We start from the raw sequence: 25004 nt of genomic DNA on the forward strand, positions 1-25004 counted from the left end.
CTGTCGCCATCTGAAGGACTGTCCAGCAGTCGACGTCATTGTTAACACTGTACTTCTAACTGAGGTGCATCTTTTATGGGGAGCATTCGGCCCCATAATTAAATTTTCGTTCTCTACGCATAAAGGTTTTACATGCTTAATGTCAAATATTTAGCACACTAACTCGTTTGTAAAGTAATTAGATGTACGAATCTGTTGTATACGTGCGAGTCCCATGCTTTGAATAATCCAGATTGGAGGGTTAATTGTTAACTATAAACTGATATTAAAATGTGCAGCAGCACCTACATGCCAATTTAAAAGAAAGTAATTTTTTACATACCCAGTCTCTGAAGTTACCAGTCGATTCATAAACAAGGGCCTAAAATCCAGTTTAGAGGAAAATTATCTATACGTATCATACAAGGTGATTATAAAAGAATACCACAACTTTAGGAATTTAAAACTCTGCAACGACAAAAGGCAGAGCTAAGCACTATCTGTCGGCGAATTAAGGGAGCTATAAAGTTTCATTTAGTTGTACATTTGTTCGCTTGAGGCGCTGTTGACTAGGCGTCAGCGTGTTGATGCTAAGATGGCAGAGCACTTCATCACTGGCCTCCAAGAAGCCCTGATCTTACCCCCTGCGATTTTTTCTTATGGGGGTATGTTAAGGATATGGTGTTTCGGCCACCATTGATGATTTGAAACGAGAAATAACAGCAGCTATCCAAACTGTTACGCCTGATATGCTACAGAGAGTGTGGAACGAGTTGGAGTATCGGGTTGATATTGCTAGAGTGTCTGGAGGGGGCCATATTGAACATCTCTGAACTTGTTTTTGAGTGAAAAAAAAAACGTTTTTAAATACTCTTTGTAATGATGTATATCAGAAGGTTATATTATGTTTCTTTCATTAAATACACATTTTTAAAGTTGTAGTATTCTTTTTGAATCACCCTGTACTATGTTCTATTTTGAGAACACAGTACAGGTGACAGATTTCAGGAATGGTGTTGCAAATGCTTATCAGTTTCCTGCAGGATACACCCAGTAAAGATACAAATCACCAGAAATATATCAGGACCACAAGATTTTGTGTTACCATTCAAAAATGTGTAGTACACTTGGGGGAAATGATTATTCTCGTTATTTACGCCTCTTGTAATAAAGTATCACAATACGCTACTGATATGAAAGTTCCCTGCTTCAGTCATTCTCATAGTCCCTTACATGACGTTTAGAATTTGAATGGGTTAATACTCCTAAGTCTGATCATAACTGTCTCCTTCTAAATCTACTCCGCACCTCGTCTTGCGGTGTGTGCGACTTTCACACTACTCCCCCCCCCCCTTTCCTGTTCCAGTCGCGAATGGTTCGTGGGGAGAATATTGCTGGTAAGCCTCCGTGTGGACTGGAATCTCTCTAATTTTTCCCAGATTGTTTTTCGCGAGATGGACATAACAGTGCATTTGTTAACTTTTCGAGGAAAAGAAACCCGCACTGCCATGAAGAATGCCTCTGTTGCATCATCTGCCACATGATTAGTCGACCATCTGCGTGACACTTCCATGCTTACCAAATGAACCTTTACGGAAATGAGCTGCTCTTCTTTGGATTATCTCGACTTTCTCTAATACTCCTATCCGACACGGGTCCCATACTGACGAGAAATATTCAACTATTGGTCGAACGAGTGTTTTGTAAAGCTACTCTCATTGTTGATGGACTACATTTCCTGAGGGTACTTCCAAATAATGTCACTCTACCATCAGACGTACTACCAATTAATTTTATGCGGTCGCTCCACTTTAAATCGCTCCTTACGAATACTCCTAGATATTTTATTGAAGTGACTGCTTCCAGTGATTGTTCTGCAATCGTGTAATCCCACAATAAAGGGTCTTTCTGTCTACGTATTCGCAATACGTTACATTTCTTTATGTTGAGGGTCCATTGCCACTCTGCACCATCTGTCGATCCTGTGCAGGCTTTTCTGCATTGGGCTACAATTTTCTAGCATCGCTACTCCCCTGTATTCTAGAGCATAATCCGCGAAAAGCCTTATGGGAGCTTTCAACGTTATTCACTAGGTAATTTGTATATTTTATTGTGAAGAGAAATGGTGATATAAGACTCCCTTAGGGTAGGCCCGAAGATTTCTCTCTGTGCAGAACACGTGTTGTATTCTGTTTGCTAGAAACTCTTCAATCCAGCCAGAATGCTGCTCTGATGACAAATCACGAGCGTGCACAGTATCAAAGTCACATACTTGTCAATTCGCCCTCGTAAGTTGTTAGAGCAGGTAAGCAACACGTCTCTTGGAAGTTCCAAGTAGAATAACAGACCGAAAAAATGGCAAGGGTTAGAAGATGTTGGATGCAGTCATTTATTTCTCTACGCAGTGTTGGTTGGCCTATACCCCACGTTTTTAAGTGGACGTGTCTCTCCACATAGAAGTTATAGGCTATGGGCATAGCCATTCACGAAAAATAAGCATGCTATTTTAAATTTGTGATGAAGTCACACATTTGTCTATATCAGCTAAGGGTGTGTTCCTAGCAGTACATGTTTACAACAGTTTTGCTTGTATGTTACACATGTTGTCTATTGTCATATACCGTAATTAGATATCTTCACCCCATGGTTTTCCTACGCTAAGCCCCCCCCCCCCCTCCTTTCACCATGAGCATACTTTTAGCAGAATCATTCACCTGAATTCTGCGATTTTATTACGTATATTTTTTTAAAAAAAATTGATTAGTTGCAAAATTACTTTCATAACCTTTCACGATTCACGTGAATTTCTAATTAACATTTGTGTTTAACGTTCTGACATGTCATTACCAGGGTCACCTGGTGGCCATTTTATTATCCTGGACACATTGTACTTTTCAGTAACCTCTTGGAATGTGTAATATGCACACGACTCCATACTGGTCGTATGAAGTTCTGTCCCATGCAGTAGTATATACTTCTTGAGCACTCTGATTTTGTATTTCAACTTATTTGTGTTCCCTTGTATACGCCTGTTAAGGAACTCCACTGTGCTACTCTTGTGTCCTGTTCATATTTTCTGATTTTAATTGTAAAAGAATAAATTATGAATCAGCGTACATCTCAGCACTTTTCCTTCATTATACAGGGTTATTACAGATGATTGAAGTGATTTCACAGCTCTACAATAACTTTATTATTTGAGATATTTTCACAATGCTTTGCACACACATACAAAAACTCAAAAAGTTTTTTTAGACATTCACAAATGTTCGATACGTGCCCCTTTAGTGATTCGGCAGACATCAAGCCGATAATCAAGTTCCTCCCACACTCGGCGCAGCATGTCCCCATCAATGAGTTCGATAGCATCGTTGATGCGAGCTCGCAGTTCTGGCACGTTTCTTGGCAGAGGAGCTTTAAACACTGAATCTTTCACATAACCCCACAGAAAGAAATCGCATGGGGTTAAGTCGGGAGAGCGTGGAGGCCATGACATGAATTTCTGATCATGATCTGCACCACGACCGATCCATCGGTTTTCCAATCTCCTTTTTAAGAAATGCCGAACATCATGATGGAAGTGCGGTGGAGCACCATCCTGTTGAAAGATGAAGTCGGCGCTGTCGGTCTCCAGTTGTGGCATGAGCCAATTTTCCAGCATGTCCAGAAACACGTGTCCTGTAACGTTTTTTTCGCAGAAGAAAAAGGGGCCGTAAACTTTAAACCGTGAGATTGCACAAAACACGTTAACTTTTGGTGAATTGCGAATTTGCTGCACGAATGCGTGAGGATTCTCTACCGCCCAGATTCGCACATTGTGTCTGTTCACTTCACCATTAAGAAAAAATGTTGCTTCATCACTGAAAACAAGTTTCGCACTGAACGCATCCTCTTCCATGAGGAAAAAACGCAACCGCGCCGAAAATTCAAAGCGTTTGACTTTGTCATCGGGTGTCAGGGCTTGTAGCAATTGTAAACGGTAAGGCTTCTGCTTTAGCCTTTTCCGTAAGATTTTCCAAACCGTCGGCTGTGGTACGTTTAGCTCCCTGCTTGCTTTATTCGTCGACTTCCGCAGGCTACGCGTGAAACTTGCCCGCACGCATTCAACCGTTTCTTCGCTCACTGCAGGCCGACCCGTTGATTTCCCCTTACAGAGGCATCCAGAAGCATTAAACTGCGCATACCATCGCCGAATTCCTGAAGTGTCGTTGCACTGTTATGACTGACTGATGTGAGTGCATTTCAAGCACGACATACGCTTTCTCGGCTCCTGTCGCCATTTTGTCTCACTGCGCTCTCGAGCGCTCTGGCGGCAGAAACCTGAAGTGCGGCTTCAGCCGAACAAAACTTTGAGTTTTTCTACGTATCTGTAGTGTGTCGTGACCATATGTCAATGAATGGAGCTACAGTGAATTTATAAAATCGCTTCAATCATTTGTAATAGCCCTGTAACGGTAAGAATTAGCGACATCTTTCACTATTGAAGAATAGAAATTGGATTGGAAATATTCTTATTGCGTTCTGCTCATAACCGTATTATGATTCCGTATTTGTTTCGTGTAAAACAGAAGCTGCTTTCATTACATAGTGTTCTGTGGACTTTCGTGTGTTTGTTATTGCCAATGAATCTATGTGAACCGCACAATTTAAAAGCATATTGCTTTTATTCTATTTCACTTTTATTTTCATGCGTTCTCGCATTAAATGGAAAACTCGTTGTTAGCAAGTTACTCGACAGTACTGGTATTCAATTTTATTACAGCTTGTCACGGAATGGGTATGTAATTCTGCTTTGTATATTGTTGCTTCTCGCCACGCATTGCACAGTGGCTTGCAAAATATGAATGTAGACGAATATGCTTTGTAGATTTGGTGACTAGAGCAGAAATCAATGAACATTTCGGTGCTCCCCGTTAAATGCGACAGAAATAAAGTAGAACACGAACAGTTTAGTTACAGTGAATTTAAATCGAGCAGTTCCCACATGGATTCATAAGGAGTGACCGAAAAATATTATCATCTAGTGCTCGTATTTCGAAATGCTAGAATACAGATTATTGCGCCATATTTTTAAAAATTCAAAGTTCACTGACAGGCCACACGGAGCGCTACTGTGGATCCTCATTTCTGTGTCGCCACCTTCGAAGATACCTCGCGTGATGAAATAGTTGCCTCGCGAGGGAGTATAATATGACGCGCCTGTCATTTAAAGCAGTGACAGGGTGGGGAGCTGCCATGAGCCGGCGCCTCGCTACTGTATTTTTTGTGCATTACAGCCCTAACGATGTCCAGCACGCTAACAAGGTTGGCAGCCCTGAGGCTGACGTGGCCAGCGGAGCGCACATCTCGCAGCCAATCAGGTTAGAGTGGCGGCCATTACTGCCGCCTATCTGAGCGCGAGTCTGAGGGGTGAAAAAAGAAGAGAGATTCGCGCCTAATCGCACGCACGTGTCAGGCCGCCGGGCGAGAAAATTTCGTCTGAAAGAAGGTTGCTCAAAGCGCACATCGTTACTACGTCATTTCAGTGGAGGTAGAGGGATGGCGAGTGACTTAATATTCTTCTCACCTATCTGCTATGGCAACAAGGAAAGCAATTTCTGTCCTTCATTAACGATATGTTTCGTCACATTAACTCCTGTCTTCAAGGGAGCAGTGTTTGGGATAACAGACACATCCCAGGGCTGTCTATTTTGCAACATGCATGGTCCATCAAAAAGTTCCGAGACTGATTTTATTCTTACCATATAAGTGAAATAACTGCAATTAACTACCAGTATGGGGGCACTTCGAACTTGTTAGGAGGGTAGTGTTACGTAGTGAGTCTGTGACTGTAATCCTGTCGGCTGTAGCAAGGAAATGGTACGTTCCCGAACACGGGTTCCTATTCAAAATATCACATATTCACTCGTCTCTGCAAGTACAAGACTTTCCGAACACCCTGTAACAGTTTGGAGACTTATCAATATCGGCAAGATAACAATATTTTTGTTCAGTTTGTCGATGATGAACTGAACGTTTGAGAGACGATATAAAGCATAAACTTTAGTACTGTCTTCGAAATGCAACATTTTCAACAGAACTTCGCGACTGTCTGTACTCACTGCCTTGCACGAGAATGTACAATGCATGCTGCGACCGATATAAATGTATGTATGGAAGTTTCACCAGTTTCGTTTGTTGGCAACCATAGTCCTTTGTGCAGCATGAATATTTATTTTGTTCACTGATGTGTTCAAGTATTTCACCTGTGACATAAAATCCATAAAAGATCTTCAGCTTCGTTACACTTTCCCACAAAAGGCAAAATGTTTGGCTGGTTGCGTCGAGGATCAAACCATGTACTTGATTCGATTAGTGATGAAGCAGATGAATTCTCACTTATGGATGATCCCAGTTGCACCACACAGCGACGTTTACGTGGTACAAATAATGCACTCAGTGATACACTGTCTTCTCCTTGCGACATTTTTGCTGCTGTGGGCAACAAAGCTTTTTGAAAATAATCGATGTGAAACTAGTCCCTGCTCAGAACGACTTCTTATGTAGACTTGAGTTGTGAATGACACGTATCCCAGCAGTAGAATGGTGGCCCTATAACAGAACGTCTCTTCTCGGCCATGGTTCACCTCGGTGTAGTAACATCATGTGACTCATCCGCGTGTTACTCCGTCTACCTATATCGACTGAAAATCATCGCTTCTGGCCACTGTGATCAGGACAGATCTGAACGACTAACATTGGCATGTACCTAGTACGTGGCCGCCGAAGCGGTCTTGTAGAAGAAACTGGTTGTGTGAGGCTACCCCCCCCCCCCCCCCACTCCCTCCCTCCTTACAACAATTGCAACAGTCGCCAGCCTCCAGCTTTGCCCTATAAATTGTGTGGATGTTGTCTTCCCAAGGAACCAGGCCGATTCGAACACTTGAACATCTGTGTGCTTCAAGACTCTGCAAATATTGTTAAGGATGGCTGGCATCCTCTTTCTTCAACACAAATGCACACGTGGATTAATCTATCTATCTATATCCGAATCCCGCTCCAGCTACTGCCGGGTCTGGGTGCTGACGAGTCCTCTCCATTTGGCTCGGTCCTCCCACCACTTTTCTTCCTCCACTTGCTGCCAGGTCACACCTCTCCTTTCAACAGATATTCTCACTCCCATTTTCCACCGTGTTCTTGGGCGCCCTCTAGGTCGTTTCCCATCCATCTTTAGTTCTTCCATAATTTTGGGGAGTCTCTGCCCATGCATCCTCTTAACATGCCCATACCATCTTAATCTCTTTCTTGCAATTTCTTCTCTCATACTTTCTTGTTTGAGGTCCTTTCTAATCTCTACATTCCTTACTCTGTCCATTCTTGTTTTTCCCTTAACTGCTCTGAGAAATTTCATTTCCCCTGCTTGCAATCTGCTCCAATCCCTTTCTTTCATTGTCCATGTTTCTCCACCATAGGTGACAATAGGGAAGTAATAATTCTTATACATCAGGAGTTTTGCTCTTACTGAAACTTCATTATTCCAAATCAGATGTTTCATTGTTTGGTAGAAATTGCCTCCCTTCTGTAACCTCCTATTAATTTCGTTAGTTATTCTTCCATCCCTAGATATTTCACTCCCTAAATAAGTGAAACTTTCTACCACTTTGAGGGGTTCTCCATTCAAGGTAATATTTCCATTGATTCCTTTCTCTCTTCCAAATACCATTACTTCACTCTTATCTTTATTTATTCTTAATCCATACCTTTTCATTATTTCCTTCCACGCATCAAGCTGTAACTGTACATCTACTTCTTTATCACCCCATATTACCATATCATCTGCAAAAATCATCTTTTTGTCTTTTTCTTTTACTATATCTTTAACTGCCCTATTCATTCCCTCCATCACAACATTAAAAAGCGCAGGAGATAGAATACTTCCTTGCTTAAGTCCTTGTCTTATTTCGAAGTATTCAGAGTTCCCCAATGGTGTTCTAATTCTACAATTGTGGCCTCTATACATTGTCTTTATAACATTAATGTATCCATCTTCTATATCTATCTTCTTCAGTTCTTCCCAGAGTCTTTCCCTGTCAACTGAGTCATATGCCTTTTCTATGTCTATAAAAACCATTATCACCCTTTTGTTATACTCCCAATGGTGCCACAATCAAAAGGCACGTGGATTAATACGGTTCTTTATTTACATGAACATGTACTGAACTGGAATAGAGTCTATGTTCTGTGGTACAAGCTCATCAGTAATAGTACTCCTACTGACAATTTCGGTAATCTTGCTGTAGTCACTATGTACTGTTGTAGACTGTGACATGAACTGACAGACGCCATACTGGCAGAGTGAGTCAGTGACGCTTTCCGGTCAGCGAGAGCGACCTAAATACTTGCTGTCGAGAGGGCGTTGGTGGGATGTTTCTTGTCAGTGTGTCTCTGGCTTCTCTCGTGATAGATGCGTTTGATCCAGCACCTGCTTCGATCTTCGGCGACAGCACACTGTTCTTACTTTGCAAACGACGCCATTGTTAGAGCTTTCTACTACAAGTTACTATGGATGCCATTCTCCTATGGAACAGGTTCGGTCCGAAACCTGGATCGTAATTTTGTGTTTTAATTTATATTAAAACCTCATCTTTGTATTTCAGACTCTTACTATTTGTGTAAAAATAGACCTTTAACTATCATGGATGCCAAGCTTCATACTTACGTTTTACGAAGCGACGAGTAAGATTATTTTATTAAAAATACCATTTTACTTGTTAACTGGATAATTTGTACATGGCATTGTCATAGGTAATAACTGTGACCTCTGCAGTAGTCTACTATCTCTGCCCGTCGTACAAGCTGACTTTCCTAAACGAATACATCAAAAATAATCATAACAGTTGTGATATGTGCGTGAACAACGCAGTTCTAGTAAAAATGTTGTGGGGACAACAGAGAACGTTTTTGATCTGCATTTTGCGTAATGCGGGTCAGTAGTAACTGTTAAGGCTGACTTTCGTACTAGGTATGGTGTGGGTGGTCGTACAGCCCAGAGCGTTAGGCGATGGCATGAACAATTCCGAGAAACAGGTTGTTTGTGTAAAGGCAAGTCGCCAGGCCGTCTCCGAGTGTTTGACACAGACGTCGAACGCATCCGTCACAGTTTCACAAGGAGTCCACGCAAATCTGTTCACCGTGCAGCTCGCCATGCCCCCAGACGTGTGTTGCGTCGACATCTATACGTGAAACCATACAAAATTGAGCTACTGCACGCTCTTTGTGAAGGTGACAAACAACAACAACGTGTGGGGTTCCGTAATTTCGTTTTTGGGAAGATGGGAGTTCTCTTTAACGCTTACAAGGGAACCTCCCCATCGCACCCCCCTCAGATTTAGTTATAAGTTGGCACAGTGGATAGGCCTTGAAAAACTGGACACAGATCAATCGAGAAAACAGGAAGAAGTTGTGTGGAACTATGAAAAAAATAAGCAAAATATACAAACTGAGTAGTCCATGTGCAAGATAGGCAACATCAAGGGTACTGTGGGCTCAGGAGCGCCGTGGTCCCGTGGTTAGCGTGAGCAGCTGCGGAACGAGAGGTCTTTGGTTCAAGGCTTCCCTCAAATGAAAAGTTAAATTTTTAATTTTCAGACAGTTATTATCTGTCCGTACGATGCGAGGTAACTGCGCCGTAGTGTGGGGACGCTACACCTCAACAAACATCGAAACACACGACGTCAATCGACTACAGCGCACGGAAGAGAGAGTTTTTCTGTGGAGGAATCGGTTGACATATGACCTTGCGATCAAATGTTTTCGGTTCCCATTGGAGAGGCACGTCCTTTCGTCTACTAATCACACGGTTTTGCGGTGTGGTCGCAAAACACAGACACTAAACTTATTACAGTGAACAGAGACGTCAATGAACGAACGGACAGATCATAACTTTGCGAAAATAAACTTTTCACTCGAGGGAAGACTTGAACCAAAGACCTCTGACTCTGCAGCTGCCCACGCTAACCACGAGACCACGGCGCTTCGGAGCACGAACTCTACTTGATGTTGCCTATCTGGCACATGGACTACTCAGTTTGTATATTTTGCTTATTTTTTCATAGTTCCACACAACTTCTTCCTGTTTTCGCAATTGATCTGTGTTGCGTTTTTCAAGGCCTATCCACTGTGCCAACTTATAACTAAATCTGAGGGGGTGCGATGGGGAGGTTCCCTTGTTAGTGTGTAGTGAAGAGGTAACATTGCATTTAAATGGAAAGGTGAACCGTCATACTTTGAGAAAATAGGGTGCGGATCAACAACATGAAGTTGTAAAACTTGAGAGGGACTCTCCAAAATTTATAGATTCCCGGTCTGTTTGGGGATTTACTCCGCCCGGGGACTGGGTGTTTCTGTCGTCCTCATCACCCTTCATGAAAGGGGCGACTGAGCAAAGATTGGGAATTTGTAAGGGCACAGATAACCGCGCAGTTGAGCGACCCACAGACCAAACAACAACGTCATCATCTTCCAAAATTTAATGCGTTTTGTGCAGTTTCACGGGAAAAGGTGTGTGGTCCATTTTTCTTTACTGAGAACATTATTACAGGAAGCATCTCTCGACATACTTGAGAACTTTCTTTTCCACAGTTGGAGACTGATTCGAACGACTTCCACACCGGCATCTGGAAGTGCGGAATTTTTAAATCAAAGTATTGCTGAACGATGGGTCGGTCGCACAGGACCAACTGATTCAGCCTTACATTACAGGCATGCAAGGTCACCGGACCTGACTGTACGTGATTATTGATTGTGGAGGTTTATAAAAGACTGTATATGTGCCTCCGTTACAAACAACAATGGATGAACTGAGACATCGCAAAACAGCACCTGTAATTCAAGACATGCTCGCTGCAGTGACATATGCCATGTATCTGAAGGGTGGCATATTGAATACTTACCATCAAAAAACAAAATTCATTGTATATGTTTATTATCATTAGTTTCAGAAATATAGACGTGCGAAATCGGATGACTGTTTTTGGTACACCCTGTACTTTAGGAAAGACAAACGTATTTGTCATTGTCGTAATTTATCTATTGCTACTACAGCATAACGTGCTTACTGTCAACAAAAGCCCTCTTTACTCACGTACAATTGTATGTAGCCTTTTGAAGAGTAACTGAATCAACAAACATTTGTGTCTCCCTCAAAGAAGAACGTGAAGACTGCTTTCTTACGTCAGCGAGGTACTGTCATGTATTTAGTTCAAATTATATACATGGAAATGTATATGCAGTGATACATCATAAATTCATGATTATTATTTCATTTCGTTGTGTTCGTTGCCACAAATACTCTTAGAACGGCGAAAGCTTCACGCGGGTCTCCTGGTCATTGTTTTATTGTGAAAATTGCACTGTTGTGACTGCTGCTGATTGTATGATATTGATTTTTCAGTATTTTTATTTTACATAAAGAAAATACGCTGAACTTGTTTTATTGCTCTACTCTAAAAATTGCAATAATGTTAACATAGAACTTTTGTAACTACCGTTGACTGTATTGTCTTTGCTTCTCAAGGCTGAAAATTAAGAAACAAAATGTCCATCGTTAGACAACTGTGGCTTTCTCTAACTGGTCATCCCTTGGAAGTTGTCTTCTTACCACACAACGCCCTTTTATCCTCCACCTCGACAACCGTCAAATGGTGTACTACCCAATCACGATATTATTTCACTTGACCTCCTGTGGCCGCTATCGAAAACACGCGATGGCTTTACGGTAAATAAAAACCATATGTGCATGTTCGATTATTGTATGCAGCAGGGGTCGTCAAACCTTTTTGCTCAAGAGCCAGTACTGACATTGCAAAGCGGCACATGTACCGACATTATTAATAGTAGGTGACCTACATGAATTTGTATTTGATGGTCCTGCAATAGATTAGAAAATGTAGGAACACTTCGCATGGACTTTTTTGTCTCAGATTGCTGCCATCCTCAGAGCCCCCAAAATTGTGACACTGTAATTTCCTAACTAAGGATTGTAGCGCTTTCTGTGTGAGTGGTTGATTTATTGATTAATAGCGGTAAGTGTACTTTTATTGAGATGCAATACGAGACACGGTCATAAATACTTACGAAAGTCGTTTTTCTTCTACTCGCTGTGTTGTGCTAAAACAGCCGTGATTTAATTTCATATTGCTTGCAACAAATATGTACGAGTCCCGTACGCCTGTGAGATGTCAGTACTGGAAGAAAACGTTCCCACTTTCACATCTCGTAACCCCTCAGCTAAGAGGCCAACTTTATTTAGCTCACGGCCGGATTCATTGTCAGTTAAATACATCATAAAATATTACCGTCTCTAAGCATTTTTGTTTGTTGCTGAGAAGGTAAACTGCATTCATAAGAAGATGTTTAGTTAGTTGACGTTTTTGGATTCAGTTGTTAGTTGCTACATACAGGTTGTCATATAAGAAGGCTAAGAACCGCGGCGAGTAGTTTGAGGACCACTGGCATGCTATGATATTGTGATGAGTTTCAAGCGGCCAGGTAAACACACATGCCGACCGAAGAGCCCTCACCTTCCCAGATCGACTAGACATACGTTTTGTTTAGTTAATCAGGTCTTAATTTTTTGCATAGTAACGCCTGTGTGCTAGGTAATGCCCGGCTGTCGGGTGGGTTGCCCGCCAGCAGGCGCACCATTACGCTTCCGTTTAGACGCCTACTCAGAGCTTAAGGTGACACTGTGGGACGGCACCTCAGGTTGCGTGTGTACCGCCCTGGTCACTGACTGGTAACCAAAACTTGAGAGTTCCTCGCCTCCGCCCCCCTCCTCGTGTACTGATCATTAAAAGACGGTTGCCATCTTGAGACACCCTGCAGTTGCCTGAGGAAGTGTTGTTGTCCGTGTGAGAGGATGATTAATTCCGCTAGTGCTTCATCTCCTACCTTCCAAACTTCACACAAGTTCTAGAACTTATGGAAGAAAGGATATTGCGAAGATTTGACCAAGCCACAGCCTGGGGGATTGTTTCTAGAATGAATTTTCTCTCTGCAACGGAGTATGAGCCGATTTGCATCGGTCTAAGGTGATGGTGGTTCGTTGTAGGATAGCTCAGTCACTAGAGAACTTGTCCGCTATAGGCGAATACTTCAGGTTCGAGTCCGGCACAAAGCTTTAATCAACCAGGAAGATTCAGCTCAGCATACACTGTGCCGCAGAGGGAAATCCGTTCTGGGAACAGTAATTGTACTTACTTAAATGTGTCACAGGACCACTCACAAATGTAACTTTTTCTTCTACTCGCTGTCCAAGATGATACTCGAGGCGCGTGTAAAATTAATGTGCGGAACGGACATAAAGAGATACACGTGGATATCCTAACTAACATTATTGATCAGTTGCCCACAACTGTCCCTTTTTATGACTATGCGATGTAATATGATGACTGACATCATCTATGTACCAAACGCTAGAAGACACAATTTTCAAAGATGATTTACAACCTCAGTCGAAATAAAACTTACGTGATCACAGCTGTTTAGCCCTAATAAGCCGTATGTACTGCGTCCGAGTGATGGTTCTCGTTTGCGACGATGGAAGAACTCCAGCCACAAAATATAAAACCCTCATTCATACACTAGGACGGCAGTAGGCGATTTTCTGACTAGTATAATCTAATGGTGTCTTCTCCTCTCTGTGTTCCACAGACAAGAAACGGGAACTCCCAGCCTCAAGGACGGAATTCAGATGACGTCTCAGTATGAGTATAGACAGAAGAAAAGCCATCAGTCACTGAATGCTGCGTACTCGACGACTCCCTACCTGGAGGCGAAGTCCAGAATCGTATGAGTTCGCAACAGTACAGTGCCTAACCGTAACATTTCCTGAGAGCAAAGACAGGAAGTTCGTCTGTACCAACAAAAGCCGATGCTGAGTGACCGTCAAACACAGGAACTCAAAACGGAAGCCCTCATTCTCTCCACTGCTGGCTTCCCAGGAAAGCTCAGCTCCCCTCCCACGTAACTGCAGAAGGCGAATGATGTCCTCGAAACCACGGAATGTTCTCCCTCTCTACAGATTCTCACAAACGCTAACCAACCATATTTTAGTCTTTTGTCGTCCAGTGCGGAAAGTTTGCGAGGAAATACCTATCCCCGTTAATTAGGAATACATACAATGGTACGCTTCCTAGAGTAAAAAATCCTCAGAAATAACCCAGCCTACATGATTTCTGAGGCAACGCTTCCTCGTTCCTCTCTGCTGCGTCCAAGATTTTCAGAGTATTATCCGGTTATCCTTCTGGCTGCTGCATTGTGCCTCGACTACTTCCTGTGTCAGGCAGGAACAACACACCTGTGCGGCCTTCAGTGGCACCTGCCGTTCCAACCTCTACTAGTATAGCGAATGATTAATTACTCCGTCACCTTTCATACAATAGACGTCAACAACTATTTACAAGGTGTACATGACAATATCAGCCTTCTTTAAATATCCATATATATACAACCTATCAAATGATACCTAATTCCGGTTGTAAATCATGCCAAACTATGAAATTATAGCCACCTTACAACTGCTTCTATTTTACAGCCTTTAATTGATTTTATTTTTCCTTCTACAAATATGTATCCCTATTGGAAGGTCGTTTCTACACTGAAGAGCAAAAGAAACTGGTACACCTGCCTAATACCGTGTAGGGTCCTCGCAGAAACATATTCATGTGCAGCACTTCAAATTTCTGAAGTAGACTGTATGGAACTGACACCATCCACACCAGCAGGGCTGTCCATAAATCCGCAACAGTAGAGTGGATGTAGACTTCTTCTGAACGGCACATTGCAAGGCATCCCAAGTACGCTCAATAATTTTCACTTTAAGGGAGTTCGGTGGCCAGCAGAAGGGTGTTCCAGGATCCACACAGTAGCAGTATGGTGTGTCACATTGTCCAAGTCCATCGGAATGCACAATGGACATAGGTGATCTGAGCTCCTTATCAGTCCAACTGCATATGCCCCACACCATTACAGAGCCTCCACCAGCCCCCTGCTGACATGTACAGTCTATGAGGTTGTCTCCATACCCATAGACGTCCATCTGGTTGATACAATTTGAAACGAGACTCATCTGACCAGGCAACACGTTTACAGTCATATGTCGGTGTTCACAGGCCCAGGTGAAGCATAAAGCTTTGTGTTGTACAGTCATCAAGGGTACATGAGTGGACCTTTGGCTCCGAAAATCCACAGCGATGATGTTTCGTTGAATGGTTCACATGCTGATCGTTGTTGGCAGCCCAGCACCGAAATGTGAAGGAATTTGGGGAAGGGTTGCATTTCTGTCACATTGAACGATTCTCTTGAGTCGTCGTCGGTCCCATTGTTCCAGGATCTTTTTCCTGCCCAATGATGTCAGAGATCCCTGATATTTGGTACAGCCATGAGAAATCCCCACTTCAGTGCTACCTTGAAGATGCTGTGTCCCACCGCTCATCCGTTGACTGTAACACCACACTGAAACCTTGATGCCCTGCCACTATAGCAACAGTAACCGATCTAACAACTGCGCCACATTCATAAAACCATGTTATGAACCTTAAATTGTAACAGCTGATTGCTACAAGTTGTGCATGCCCGTACTGGAAGACAAACAACAAAAATGCCCCTCTCACATCCTGTAACCCCGCAATGGCTGTGCCATCCTTGTGCACCTGAGTCACGCAGCCAAATTTATCAGTGTCAGATAAATGAAGAACATCTTAAAATGTGCTGCCTCCCGAGCAGGAAGGTGTGCTGGCCACCGGCACGAATCCGCCCGGCAGATTAGTTTCAAGGTCTGGTGTGCCGGCCAGCCTGTGTATGGTTTTTCATCTACCTCAGTGTATGCGGGCTGGTTCCCCCTTATTCTGCCTCAGTTACACTATGCCGGCGATTGCTGCACAAACACTGTCTCCATGTACGGGTGCATCATAACTACTCTACCACGCAAACATTTGGGGTTACATTCATCTGGTTATAACGACTTTGGGGAGATTTGAGATGTTGAAACACTCTCGCTTTCTTACAAAAAGAAATTGAGTGAGAATACAAAATAATGAAGTGCAATCATTGTTGTAAAAAATGAAAAATAAACAGGTAGAATTTGGTGGGATTATTTTTTTTTTAAATTACAAAATGGTCAGAGGAACTCTGCGCACTATTGTGACTCCTTTTGACACTCAGAAAACGAGCAACTAATGTCACAGGTTGCTGTTGTTTAACTGCCTTGCCTGGGATAAATATTGTCAACAAAAAATAATTTAGCGCAACGGTCCTTACAAAACATTGGCAAAAGCAATGTTGTCGAAACTTTGTGGGTGTATCTCAGTTCTTTTTCTGTAAGTAATAATCATTGACTAGAACTTACGTTCATGGTTCCTGTATCTTTTTTAAATGAAAACTGGCCAGAGAACACAATTGTCCTCAAAAGCCGTGAAAAGTTGGTTATTGCTTAGGTGTACAATTTATTATGTCGCAGAAAGCTGCTCTAGAACTTACATCATGCATTGTTTTAGGAATTACAGTAATTAGATGTTTTTATGTTCGCCAGTAGTATACGAAGGTGATGGTACGATGAACAGAGACTTTATATTGTTTTGTCTGATACTGAATTTTCTCATTTTTCACTTTTAGGTGTTGCCTGCTGAGCTGTGTGGTGGTGGCAGCGGCGGCCCATCTTCCAGATGATCGGTTGTTTGTGGACAAAAATGCGAAGTACACCATCTGAGTGCAGGTACCATGAACCATTACTAAGCTTCCTGCTGGATATCAAATGAACCATACCTATGAAGTTACAATATTCTGCTGTTTATTATTACTTGTTGGTACTATGTCAATAGGAGCTGGGTTATCTTTGACAGTGGAAAAATACAGTCCACTCAAAATTTATTTAAAGTTTAAAGGTAACTCGTTTAGACAAAACAATGTAGCAACTTTCAGTGAAACATTTTTGCTATTTTCTGTGTTGATGCTTCTATCATCTGCAAGCAGGACTAATTCTGCCTCCTGATTCAAATGTCACCTGCAGTGCTTCATTCAGAGTACTATTTTGCTTTCTCTTTGCACTGGTGTGCTTGACTATTCTTAAAAAATGTCTGCTCCATGTGAACCTTCTTTTGCAGTGTTTCCATTCACTTAAGAAGAAGTAGTGTCATCATCTATGCATTTTTTCCCTTGTCTTTGTCTTAACATTACTTGTGTACAAAATAGAACTTTTTTTTTTTTGGTGTGGACACTGTGATACCTGTAGTCATCCATGGTTTCTTTAGTGACTTGCCAAGTTTCAGCAACAGGAAGTCAGCTTATGTGCTGCGACTAACTGTTTACCACCAGATGGGCATGTGTCTCCTCAGTTTCTGGTTGTTAGTAGTAATGTGTTTATTTATCTTGAGGATCTTGGTTAGGGAAATTTATGGTTAATATTAAAGTATATGCTCCTCTGGATCAATTTTTATCTCTTATTCCTTTAACAACATGCTTCTATACAGAGTTTAGTTATTTCTACATATGACCACCCCTGCTTTAGCTATATGACATAAAGATATTCTGTTCCTGTGGTTGTAAGGTGTTCAGGCAGACAAATGACATAATTTTCTTTCCAATTACTAAGATGTTGCAAGGTAATAAACAACTTATTTACTTTATTTCTTTTAACCCAACCCCAATCTCCTCCTCCCCCCCCCCCTCCCCCTTCCCAAATGTCTATTCTGATGAAGCAAGTTGATTTAATTTTCCTCCTCCATCAACATAAGGCCTTGAGAAATATGACAGAGTTGCCCCATAATATTGTCTTATTCTTTGATGCTAAGTAACAGGTCACAAGTATTCAGTAAAGTAGAGTTTTCAGGAATCAGGCTATGAAGGTAATCTAACAATGGAGAGTACCAGACCATGTTTGTGGCTGAAATCCGGACTTACTAGAAGATTAGTCTGTTGAGGTTTCTCTTGACAGGGTGAAATTATTGATGTGTTGCTGTTGAATATAGGAAGGTCATAATGACAGAAAAATGCAATAAGAATTGTAGAATACCTGCCCAAAACATATGCACCATTTCTTGATTGCAAGTTTACCATTCAACAGACACAGAGCAGTATGGATAGGTTTACTAATGGAGAAACATGCACGGGTTGTCTGAAGATGATGGCAGCCACCTCATATTACTTTTGCATGATATCTATATAGCACTGTGAAGTGCATGGCAGAGTCATTTGAAGCCAGTTCTTGAAACTTTATCTCAAAAAAAGCATTCTTATAGATACCAGCTATCTTAAAAGTGCCAGCCAGTTCAGTATCTCTATGACACTCTCCGAAGGGTCAAACAAACCTGTGACTATTGGTGCTGTCATTCTCTGTGTATGTACACCATCATCTGTTAGTCGTGTTTGGTACAGATCCCGGACACTTGAGCAATGCTCTAGGATGGATGACTACTTATAAACTTTGGTTCTATACAGATTGCAGTTTCTCGGTTTTATACCAATAAACTGAAGCCTACTACCTCCCTTGCCTATAAGATTGCTCCATTTCATGTCCCTATAAAGTGATACATGCAGAGATTTGTACAAGTCAGCTGGTCCAACGTTGTTGTTCTCCCCCCTCCCCCTCTCTCCTGTGCATAATTTTCCTTTTAAATGCGTTATGTCTCTCTTGAAATATTAATATTTGAACACTTTTTAGTTGTGCTGGTTCTCCTGCACATCATGGAAGACCTCAACAAGATTTATCGGTAAAGTCTACATGTTACTGTCCTGATTTGTGTGAAATGTAAATAGTTGCCATGTCTCTATTGTTTTGTATACAGTATTAGTATTCCCACGTGGAATGTTTCCCTCTATTATATTCATATCATTAATTTGAAGTTTAGTTTTGTTTTACTGGCTGAAGAGTTGAAGCTCTGTGTTGATGATTAGTCTTCCTCTTGGAAGTCCATAAACACTTCTAGCATTGAAGGCTCAGTAGTTCATGTATTAAAATATTATGAAAAAGGGCAAATTGCTGCTCATCATACAGAGAAGACACTGAGCTGCAAAGGCCTCCTTTTAATGTAAAACTCATGTGAGAGCACCCCTTATCTATGGTGAGTAGGAATATACTCTTTTCATAATACTGCATCCTGGTTTTTGCATTGTTTAACCTTCATATTTGTAATGTGGAAAGTTTTGTGCTCTGTGACTGGCAGTATGTAAAACGATAGAATAGTAGAATAAGTAAATATCGAGGAAAAAGGTCACATTTTATGGTAATATATTAACAAAACATTTATGTACTGAATGCCAACACAATAAAATACATGCTACGGCAGGAGAGAAGAATCATATTACAAAAGTTGACCATACATCTGGTAAATTAATTACATATGTCTTAGGCATACATTATAAAACATATCTACAGTATCAGAATAATGATATATTTCAAATCACAGGTCTAACATCTTTTTCTCTTGCTGTAGGAACAATGTGCCACCATCATGTTATTTCACAACCAAATGACTATATATACATAAAGCCTTCAAAAATAACAGTAAAGAAGCAATTATCATACCAATACATATAATATAATTGGTTTTGTATTTGTCATTTCACACACAATCTGGTGAAATAAAAATCTTTAAACTGTGTGCTATTAAAAAAAAAATGTCATGTTTAAGTCATCAGTCTGACCATGGGCACTTCCTTTGGCATTAAATGATTTCATTTTGTACACACCACCAGTGACAAGAATACAGCTTGCAATGTCAACTAAACTGTTTACAAAGTACTTATAACAGCCAGGTTATTTCTTTGAAGGAAAGATGATAATTAGAAAATATTACATAGACTGCAATTATGAGACAGTCATTTTGTTTGACTAGAGACTGCTTGCATGGAGACAACTGAAAAGTTTATTGCATCTATAATGGGAGTGGAAAGGAGGAGGATAATGTAAGCAGTTCACCACTACCAGTATTACATTGGATCTGAGGTCAGAGGCACTCTATAATTGGCTTTAACATAGAGAAATTCCATAAAGACAGCCTCAATCACATTTTCAGATTTGTTAGCAATCGGAGTTGGCCCTTTCATCAGACAATCTTCAGGCTTTTCGCCACAGTTGCTGGTAGTAAATGGCGTGAGCTCTGTAGGTGACAACCTTACTTACACAGATCTTGCTCAGTCACCAGACATTGGGGAAGGGCTGAAACCTGTTGCTAACAAATAAAAAGTCTAAATCATGTTTTCAGTTTTATTATTTGATTTTTAGCATTTTGTACCAATTGCTGTGATCAAATTACATTAGTCCACATGGATGAAGATACCTTTTATGTCTCCCTCAATATCCGAACATTGTATGGTGAAAATATGCATGACAGGGAAAGTCATGTAACACTCCAGGCTACATCAGTAAAATTCTTTTCATGCCTGGTAAACATAACAATTCATTGTAAATACTCACTTCTTGGCAACATCAAATGTAAACTATTGCTCTTTTTCTCCCACTCCTATCTATGTAGAATGTGCACATGTGGTTAAACATGAAGGATTATATTATTCCCGTATTGGCCTAATGGTGCAGGAGCTCCAATTCAACACATTTGCTGTAGGTAGTTTAAAACAGAGTAACATCTCAAGGAGCTGTTAGCTGTTGAGCACAATCTGACCTTTAGCTTACATGTTCTGCACTTTTCATAATTACAGAGAGATAAGTGATACACAAGCTACTGTGCAAATGGAGTGTAAACAGCTGCCTGGCCCCCTCTCCACACAGCTGTCCACTGAGGACACCCTAAACTCAGTAGAATTCCTCAGCTTTGTGACCCCAGTACAGGTCAGCACCGGACGTCACCAATGGAGACCCGCGCCGAGACTGTCGGCGAGTGGAAGTCGAGGGGGCTGCGCTGCAGTCAATCCTGAAACAGAAGAATTTGTGACTCTGTGCTCTGTTTTGACACTCTCACATAAAATACAGAGGGTTGCTTTTAAGAGTAGTCAAGGGAACAGATGTAAAGTGGTTTATTATGGAAGGAAAGAAAAGAAGTGTGTGTGTGTCAGTAAGGCTGTCAAGGACCCGTATACTTTAGTGTAGTGTTGTCACTATTAGTAATAGTAATACTTTTTGACATTACTGTGGAAAATAGCAACTTAACCACAGCAATTCTACATTAGACACCACAAGCAGCCAGCAAGGTAGTTTCTGCATTTTGTCCATTATAATTATCCGGGCTGTTATGCCGTGGTCGGTTGATGAATGCTGTGGTGATTCCCAACGTTTCGTCTCCGACTGCGGGAGACACCTTCAAGGGGGTCCGTAGCTTGAATGAAGATCCAACACACACACTGGCTCGCTACTGACTGCCGCTAAATTCCGTGTCCACGCGCCCCCGCGCCGCGGCGTGACGTCACGTGTTTTGAAAACGTCAGTGCAATTGGCCGCTGTCTGTCGCCATCGATCGCCGTTGCCATCACCCAGTAGTGGACGAGTGGTACACATCGTCAAATTAAACGGTATATGGATGCCGGTGTTAAAGAAGATGTGTACCACTCGTCCACTACTGGGTGATGGCAACGGCGATCGACGGCAACGGACAGCGGCCAATTGCACTGACGTTTTCAAAACACGTGACGTCACGCCGCGGCGCGGGGGCGCGTGGACACGGAATTTAGCGGCAGTCAGTAGCGAGCCAGTGTGTGTGTTGGATCTTCCATCAAGCTACGGACCCCCTTGAAGATGTCTCCCGCAGTCGGAGACGAAACGTTGGGAATCACCACAGCATTCATCAACCGACCACGGCATAACAGCCCGGATAATTATAATGGACATGATATTTCCGGCCGTGAAAGTTTACATTTTAGTATCAGTTTCTGCATTGAAAATCAGGCCACACTGTGGCAGCACAATAATGTCAATTCTAGTAGGATTCTGTAACACATGCTACTCCTTGGATGTTGATGTTATGGTCATGAGTGAGCCTTAGCATGTGGCTACTTGGACAGAAATGGTTCCTCATCGTAGGCCACTTCTCTGCTCACATTCATTTTTCCCACGCTACTAGCTCTGGTTTCCTTCCCACGCAAGACTAGTGGGCTTTTTTCTTTTCTTCTTCCATGAATGCCGTGTGAAGGGAGACATTCTGGGAGTGCCTGTAACTACGTGAGAAGGTTTGCATAGCTGAGTAGTCATGGGCCAACAGATGACAGTATTGAACATATTCTCAACTGCAAACAGCACACACAATAACACTGAAGATTTGCAATGCACAGAACACCAACATACCTACATGTACATGATTACACAATCTTATCCTTCAGTACAGTAAGTAGTGCTATACAGTGGTCAGCTACATTGGAAGTCAGCATCTCAGTTATGTACACACGTTATTGTGCAATAATGTGTGTATACAGCTTAGAACTGACTTCTAGTGTAGCTAACAATACCAACACAAGCACATTGTATAGCATTACTTATAGTACTATAACTGAGATCAATTTATTCAGTGTTCACAATACTACAGATAACTCCCACACTGACGATGTTAGAAATGTATAAAATAAATATCCCTTTTACCATCATTTTTTATGTGTTGCTGTACACAAAATAGTAAATCAAGGATTATTGGTGTTTATTTCTTTACATTACATATGTGACTCACTTGCCCGGTGCTGAGGAACAAAATGTGAAAATGGCCATGAATTTTTGTTAAATAGTATTGATCCTGGGAAAGGCAAGAGACAAGTTTCAGGATACCAAATCGGCACTGTTATTTCCAAGTCTTCTCACAGAGAGATCTATTTATGTTACGCAAACTCCAATAGGTTGTTTTCCCACACCCCCCCCCCCCCCCCTCGACAAAATAATATTTGCTGCAGGACACTTGTTTCACAGGCAAAAAATACAGCAGTTCGCCATGTGAGATATATATCCACTTATTTGTTAGAAGATGTTTTAAAGGTTTCCAGCTCGGCTACTGTTGAGCAACAGCCAAGGTGGGAAACCTCTAAAATGTGTTCTAACATTTCTTAGTACACAAATTGAAGGAGCTAAAAAACACAATGTTGCATTATTAACTTGTGCCCTTGCAAGTAATACTGAGCCAGTGAGTGTGTGGAATGTTTGTACTCATTGTTACTATCAATGCAAACAAGCCTTAACTTCAGCAAAGATCATGTACTGTCTACTCGTGAACACTGCACATGAAGGTGTTAATGGCCCAGCACCATGTAAATTCTTGTAGAGAATTCTAGCACACAGCAGGCAAAGCATTCAGCTCGCTAGCTAAAGTCACATCAAAGTCCATATGAAAATGTCCTAGTGAGTGAGGTGGACATGCCACTCGATCTCCCATATAAACTGATCCAATGCTTGGGATAAGTGGCACTAGATATGTCATACATTTGCACAGGAAAGTCTGCACATGCTCTCTCTCTAGTCACATCCTGTGGTGTTGCATTTGCGCCAAATGACATTTCACACTCCTTGTGTAGTATAAGGAAAGATGATCGTGACAGAATAATATTAAGCAGTGAGTAAGTTGCGAAACACAAACTGTCTGCAGGTGTTTCTTTTCGTATGCGTAGACATGAAATGGAAGGTGCAAAATACAAGAAAACAGCAAGCTGTGATGACAAATAAATGGCTTCGCCTGCTGTGGGCGGGGGTCTTTTACATTTTGGTTTGGCTGTCAAAGAGCAACGACACTCTCCACGAATGAAAACGTAATACAGGATGGTTTTGTGGCAACTGAAGTACATCATAAGGTTGAGCCTTTGATGCATATGTAATATGAAAAGTTGTGTTGTACGAGACTCATTACTGATCTATACACACATCCAAGGAAATATATGTTTGTAAAAGGAAAGTAGAGGACGTGCTTTTTCATGAAATGAGTAGGAATTAAAGGTGCTAAAAAAAGGGAGAGGGGCAGGGGCAAGAGGCAGAACATGAAGAAGTAACGAGACTCAACTACGGCGACAGTATCAAAAGAAAAAGGTAAATACATCAAATGTGACACATCTCTTTGAAGTGTTCTGACTCAGCTACATAAAACACTTCGATCCAACTGTATGTACGCAGAACCAGTTACCTCTGCTGAACTACGGTGCATTGATTGTCCATGTTGTTCCTCAAATTCCACACTGTCCACTGGCTCAGGATGATGTGCAAGACCATAAGCTACTATTCCAACCTTGTTAGAAGAGGCTAAGTAATTCAGCTTGTGCCCAACCTTCTAAATCACTCCACATGTATGCTAGGTACATTCCACAGTCAGCAATGTTTGCTGACTGACAGTTCACAAAGCAGTCGTGTCGGCTTACCTTCACAGCTGCCAGGTACGCCTTCCCATACAGGGCGTGGGCAAGCGTCGCGACGGCACCGCAGCCCGAGTGCAGCGAGCTGTCCGGGTCGACAGCGAGCCGCACCGCCAGCTCTACGGCGGGCTTCAGATCCTGGTAGGCCTTGTGGGTGGCCAGCGCCTCCAGCTGCGACAGCGCAGACAGGGCCTGAGCACTCGGGTTCGGCACCGTCTGGTCCACACTGCCTGTCGACTTGCTCCTGGTGGCAGTAGACAGGTACTTGGTGTTAATAGTGTTCCCCTGTGGCCACCCACAGCAGTCAAGGGAGAGACCTCTCAGGATAATACACTGAAGCGCCGAAGGAACTGTTATAGGTATGGGTATCCAAGTACAGATATATGTAAACAGGGATAATATGGCGCTACGGTCGGCAACAAGTGTCTGCCACAGTTGTTAGGTCGGTTACTGCCGCTACATTTAAGTGAGTTTGAAAGTAGTGTTATAGACGGCGCATGAGCGATGGGACACAGCATCTCTGAGGCAGCGATGAAGTGGGGATTTTCCCGTATGACCACTTCAGGAGAGTTCCGTGAATATCAGGAATCCAGTAAAACATCAAATCTCCGACATGCCTGCAGCCGAAAGAAGACCCTGCAAGAACGGGCCGACGATGACAGAAGTCAACGCTCGGCCATCAACAAGTGTCAGCTCAACAAAACAACACCAATATGGGCTTT

The 25004-nt window shown here is 42.1% G+C and overlaps 1 protein-coding gene across 1 annotated transcript in view; it reads right to left on the reverse strand.

The window, feature by feature from the left end:
- Nucleotides 1–20124: 20124 nt before the first annotated feature.
- LOC126109509 (ectopic P granules protein 5 homolog) overlaps nt 20125–25004 on the reverse strand; it is a 343395-nt gene continuing 338515 nt past the window's right edge. The window contains exons 41-42 of the mRNA XM_049914531.1: nt 24289–24526; nt 20125–20885 (exon numbers count right to left, since the gene is read on the reverse strand). Coding sequence (XP_049770488.1) covers nt 20880–20885; nt 24289–24526 — 244 coding nt within the window. The 3' untranslated portion in view covers nt 20125–20879. The remainder of the gene's footprint in view (nt 20886–24288; nt 24527–25004) is intronic.

Source organism: Schistocerca cancellata, chromosome 12 (assembly GCF_023864275.1).
Source record: "Schistocerca cancellata isolate TAMUIC-IGC-003103 chromosome 12, iqSchCanc2.1, whole genome shotgun sequence".
Lineage (NCBI taxonomy): Eukaryota > Metazoa > Arthropoda > Insecta > Orthoptera > Acrididae > Schistocerca > Schistocerca cancellata.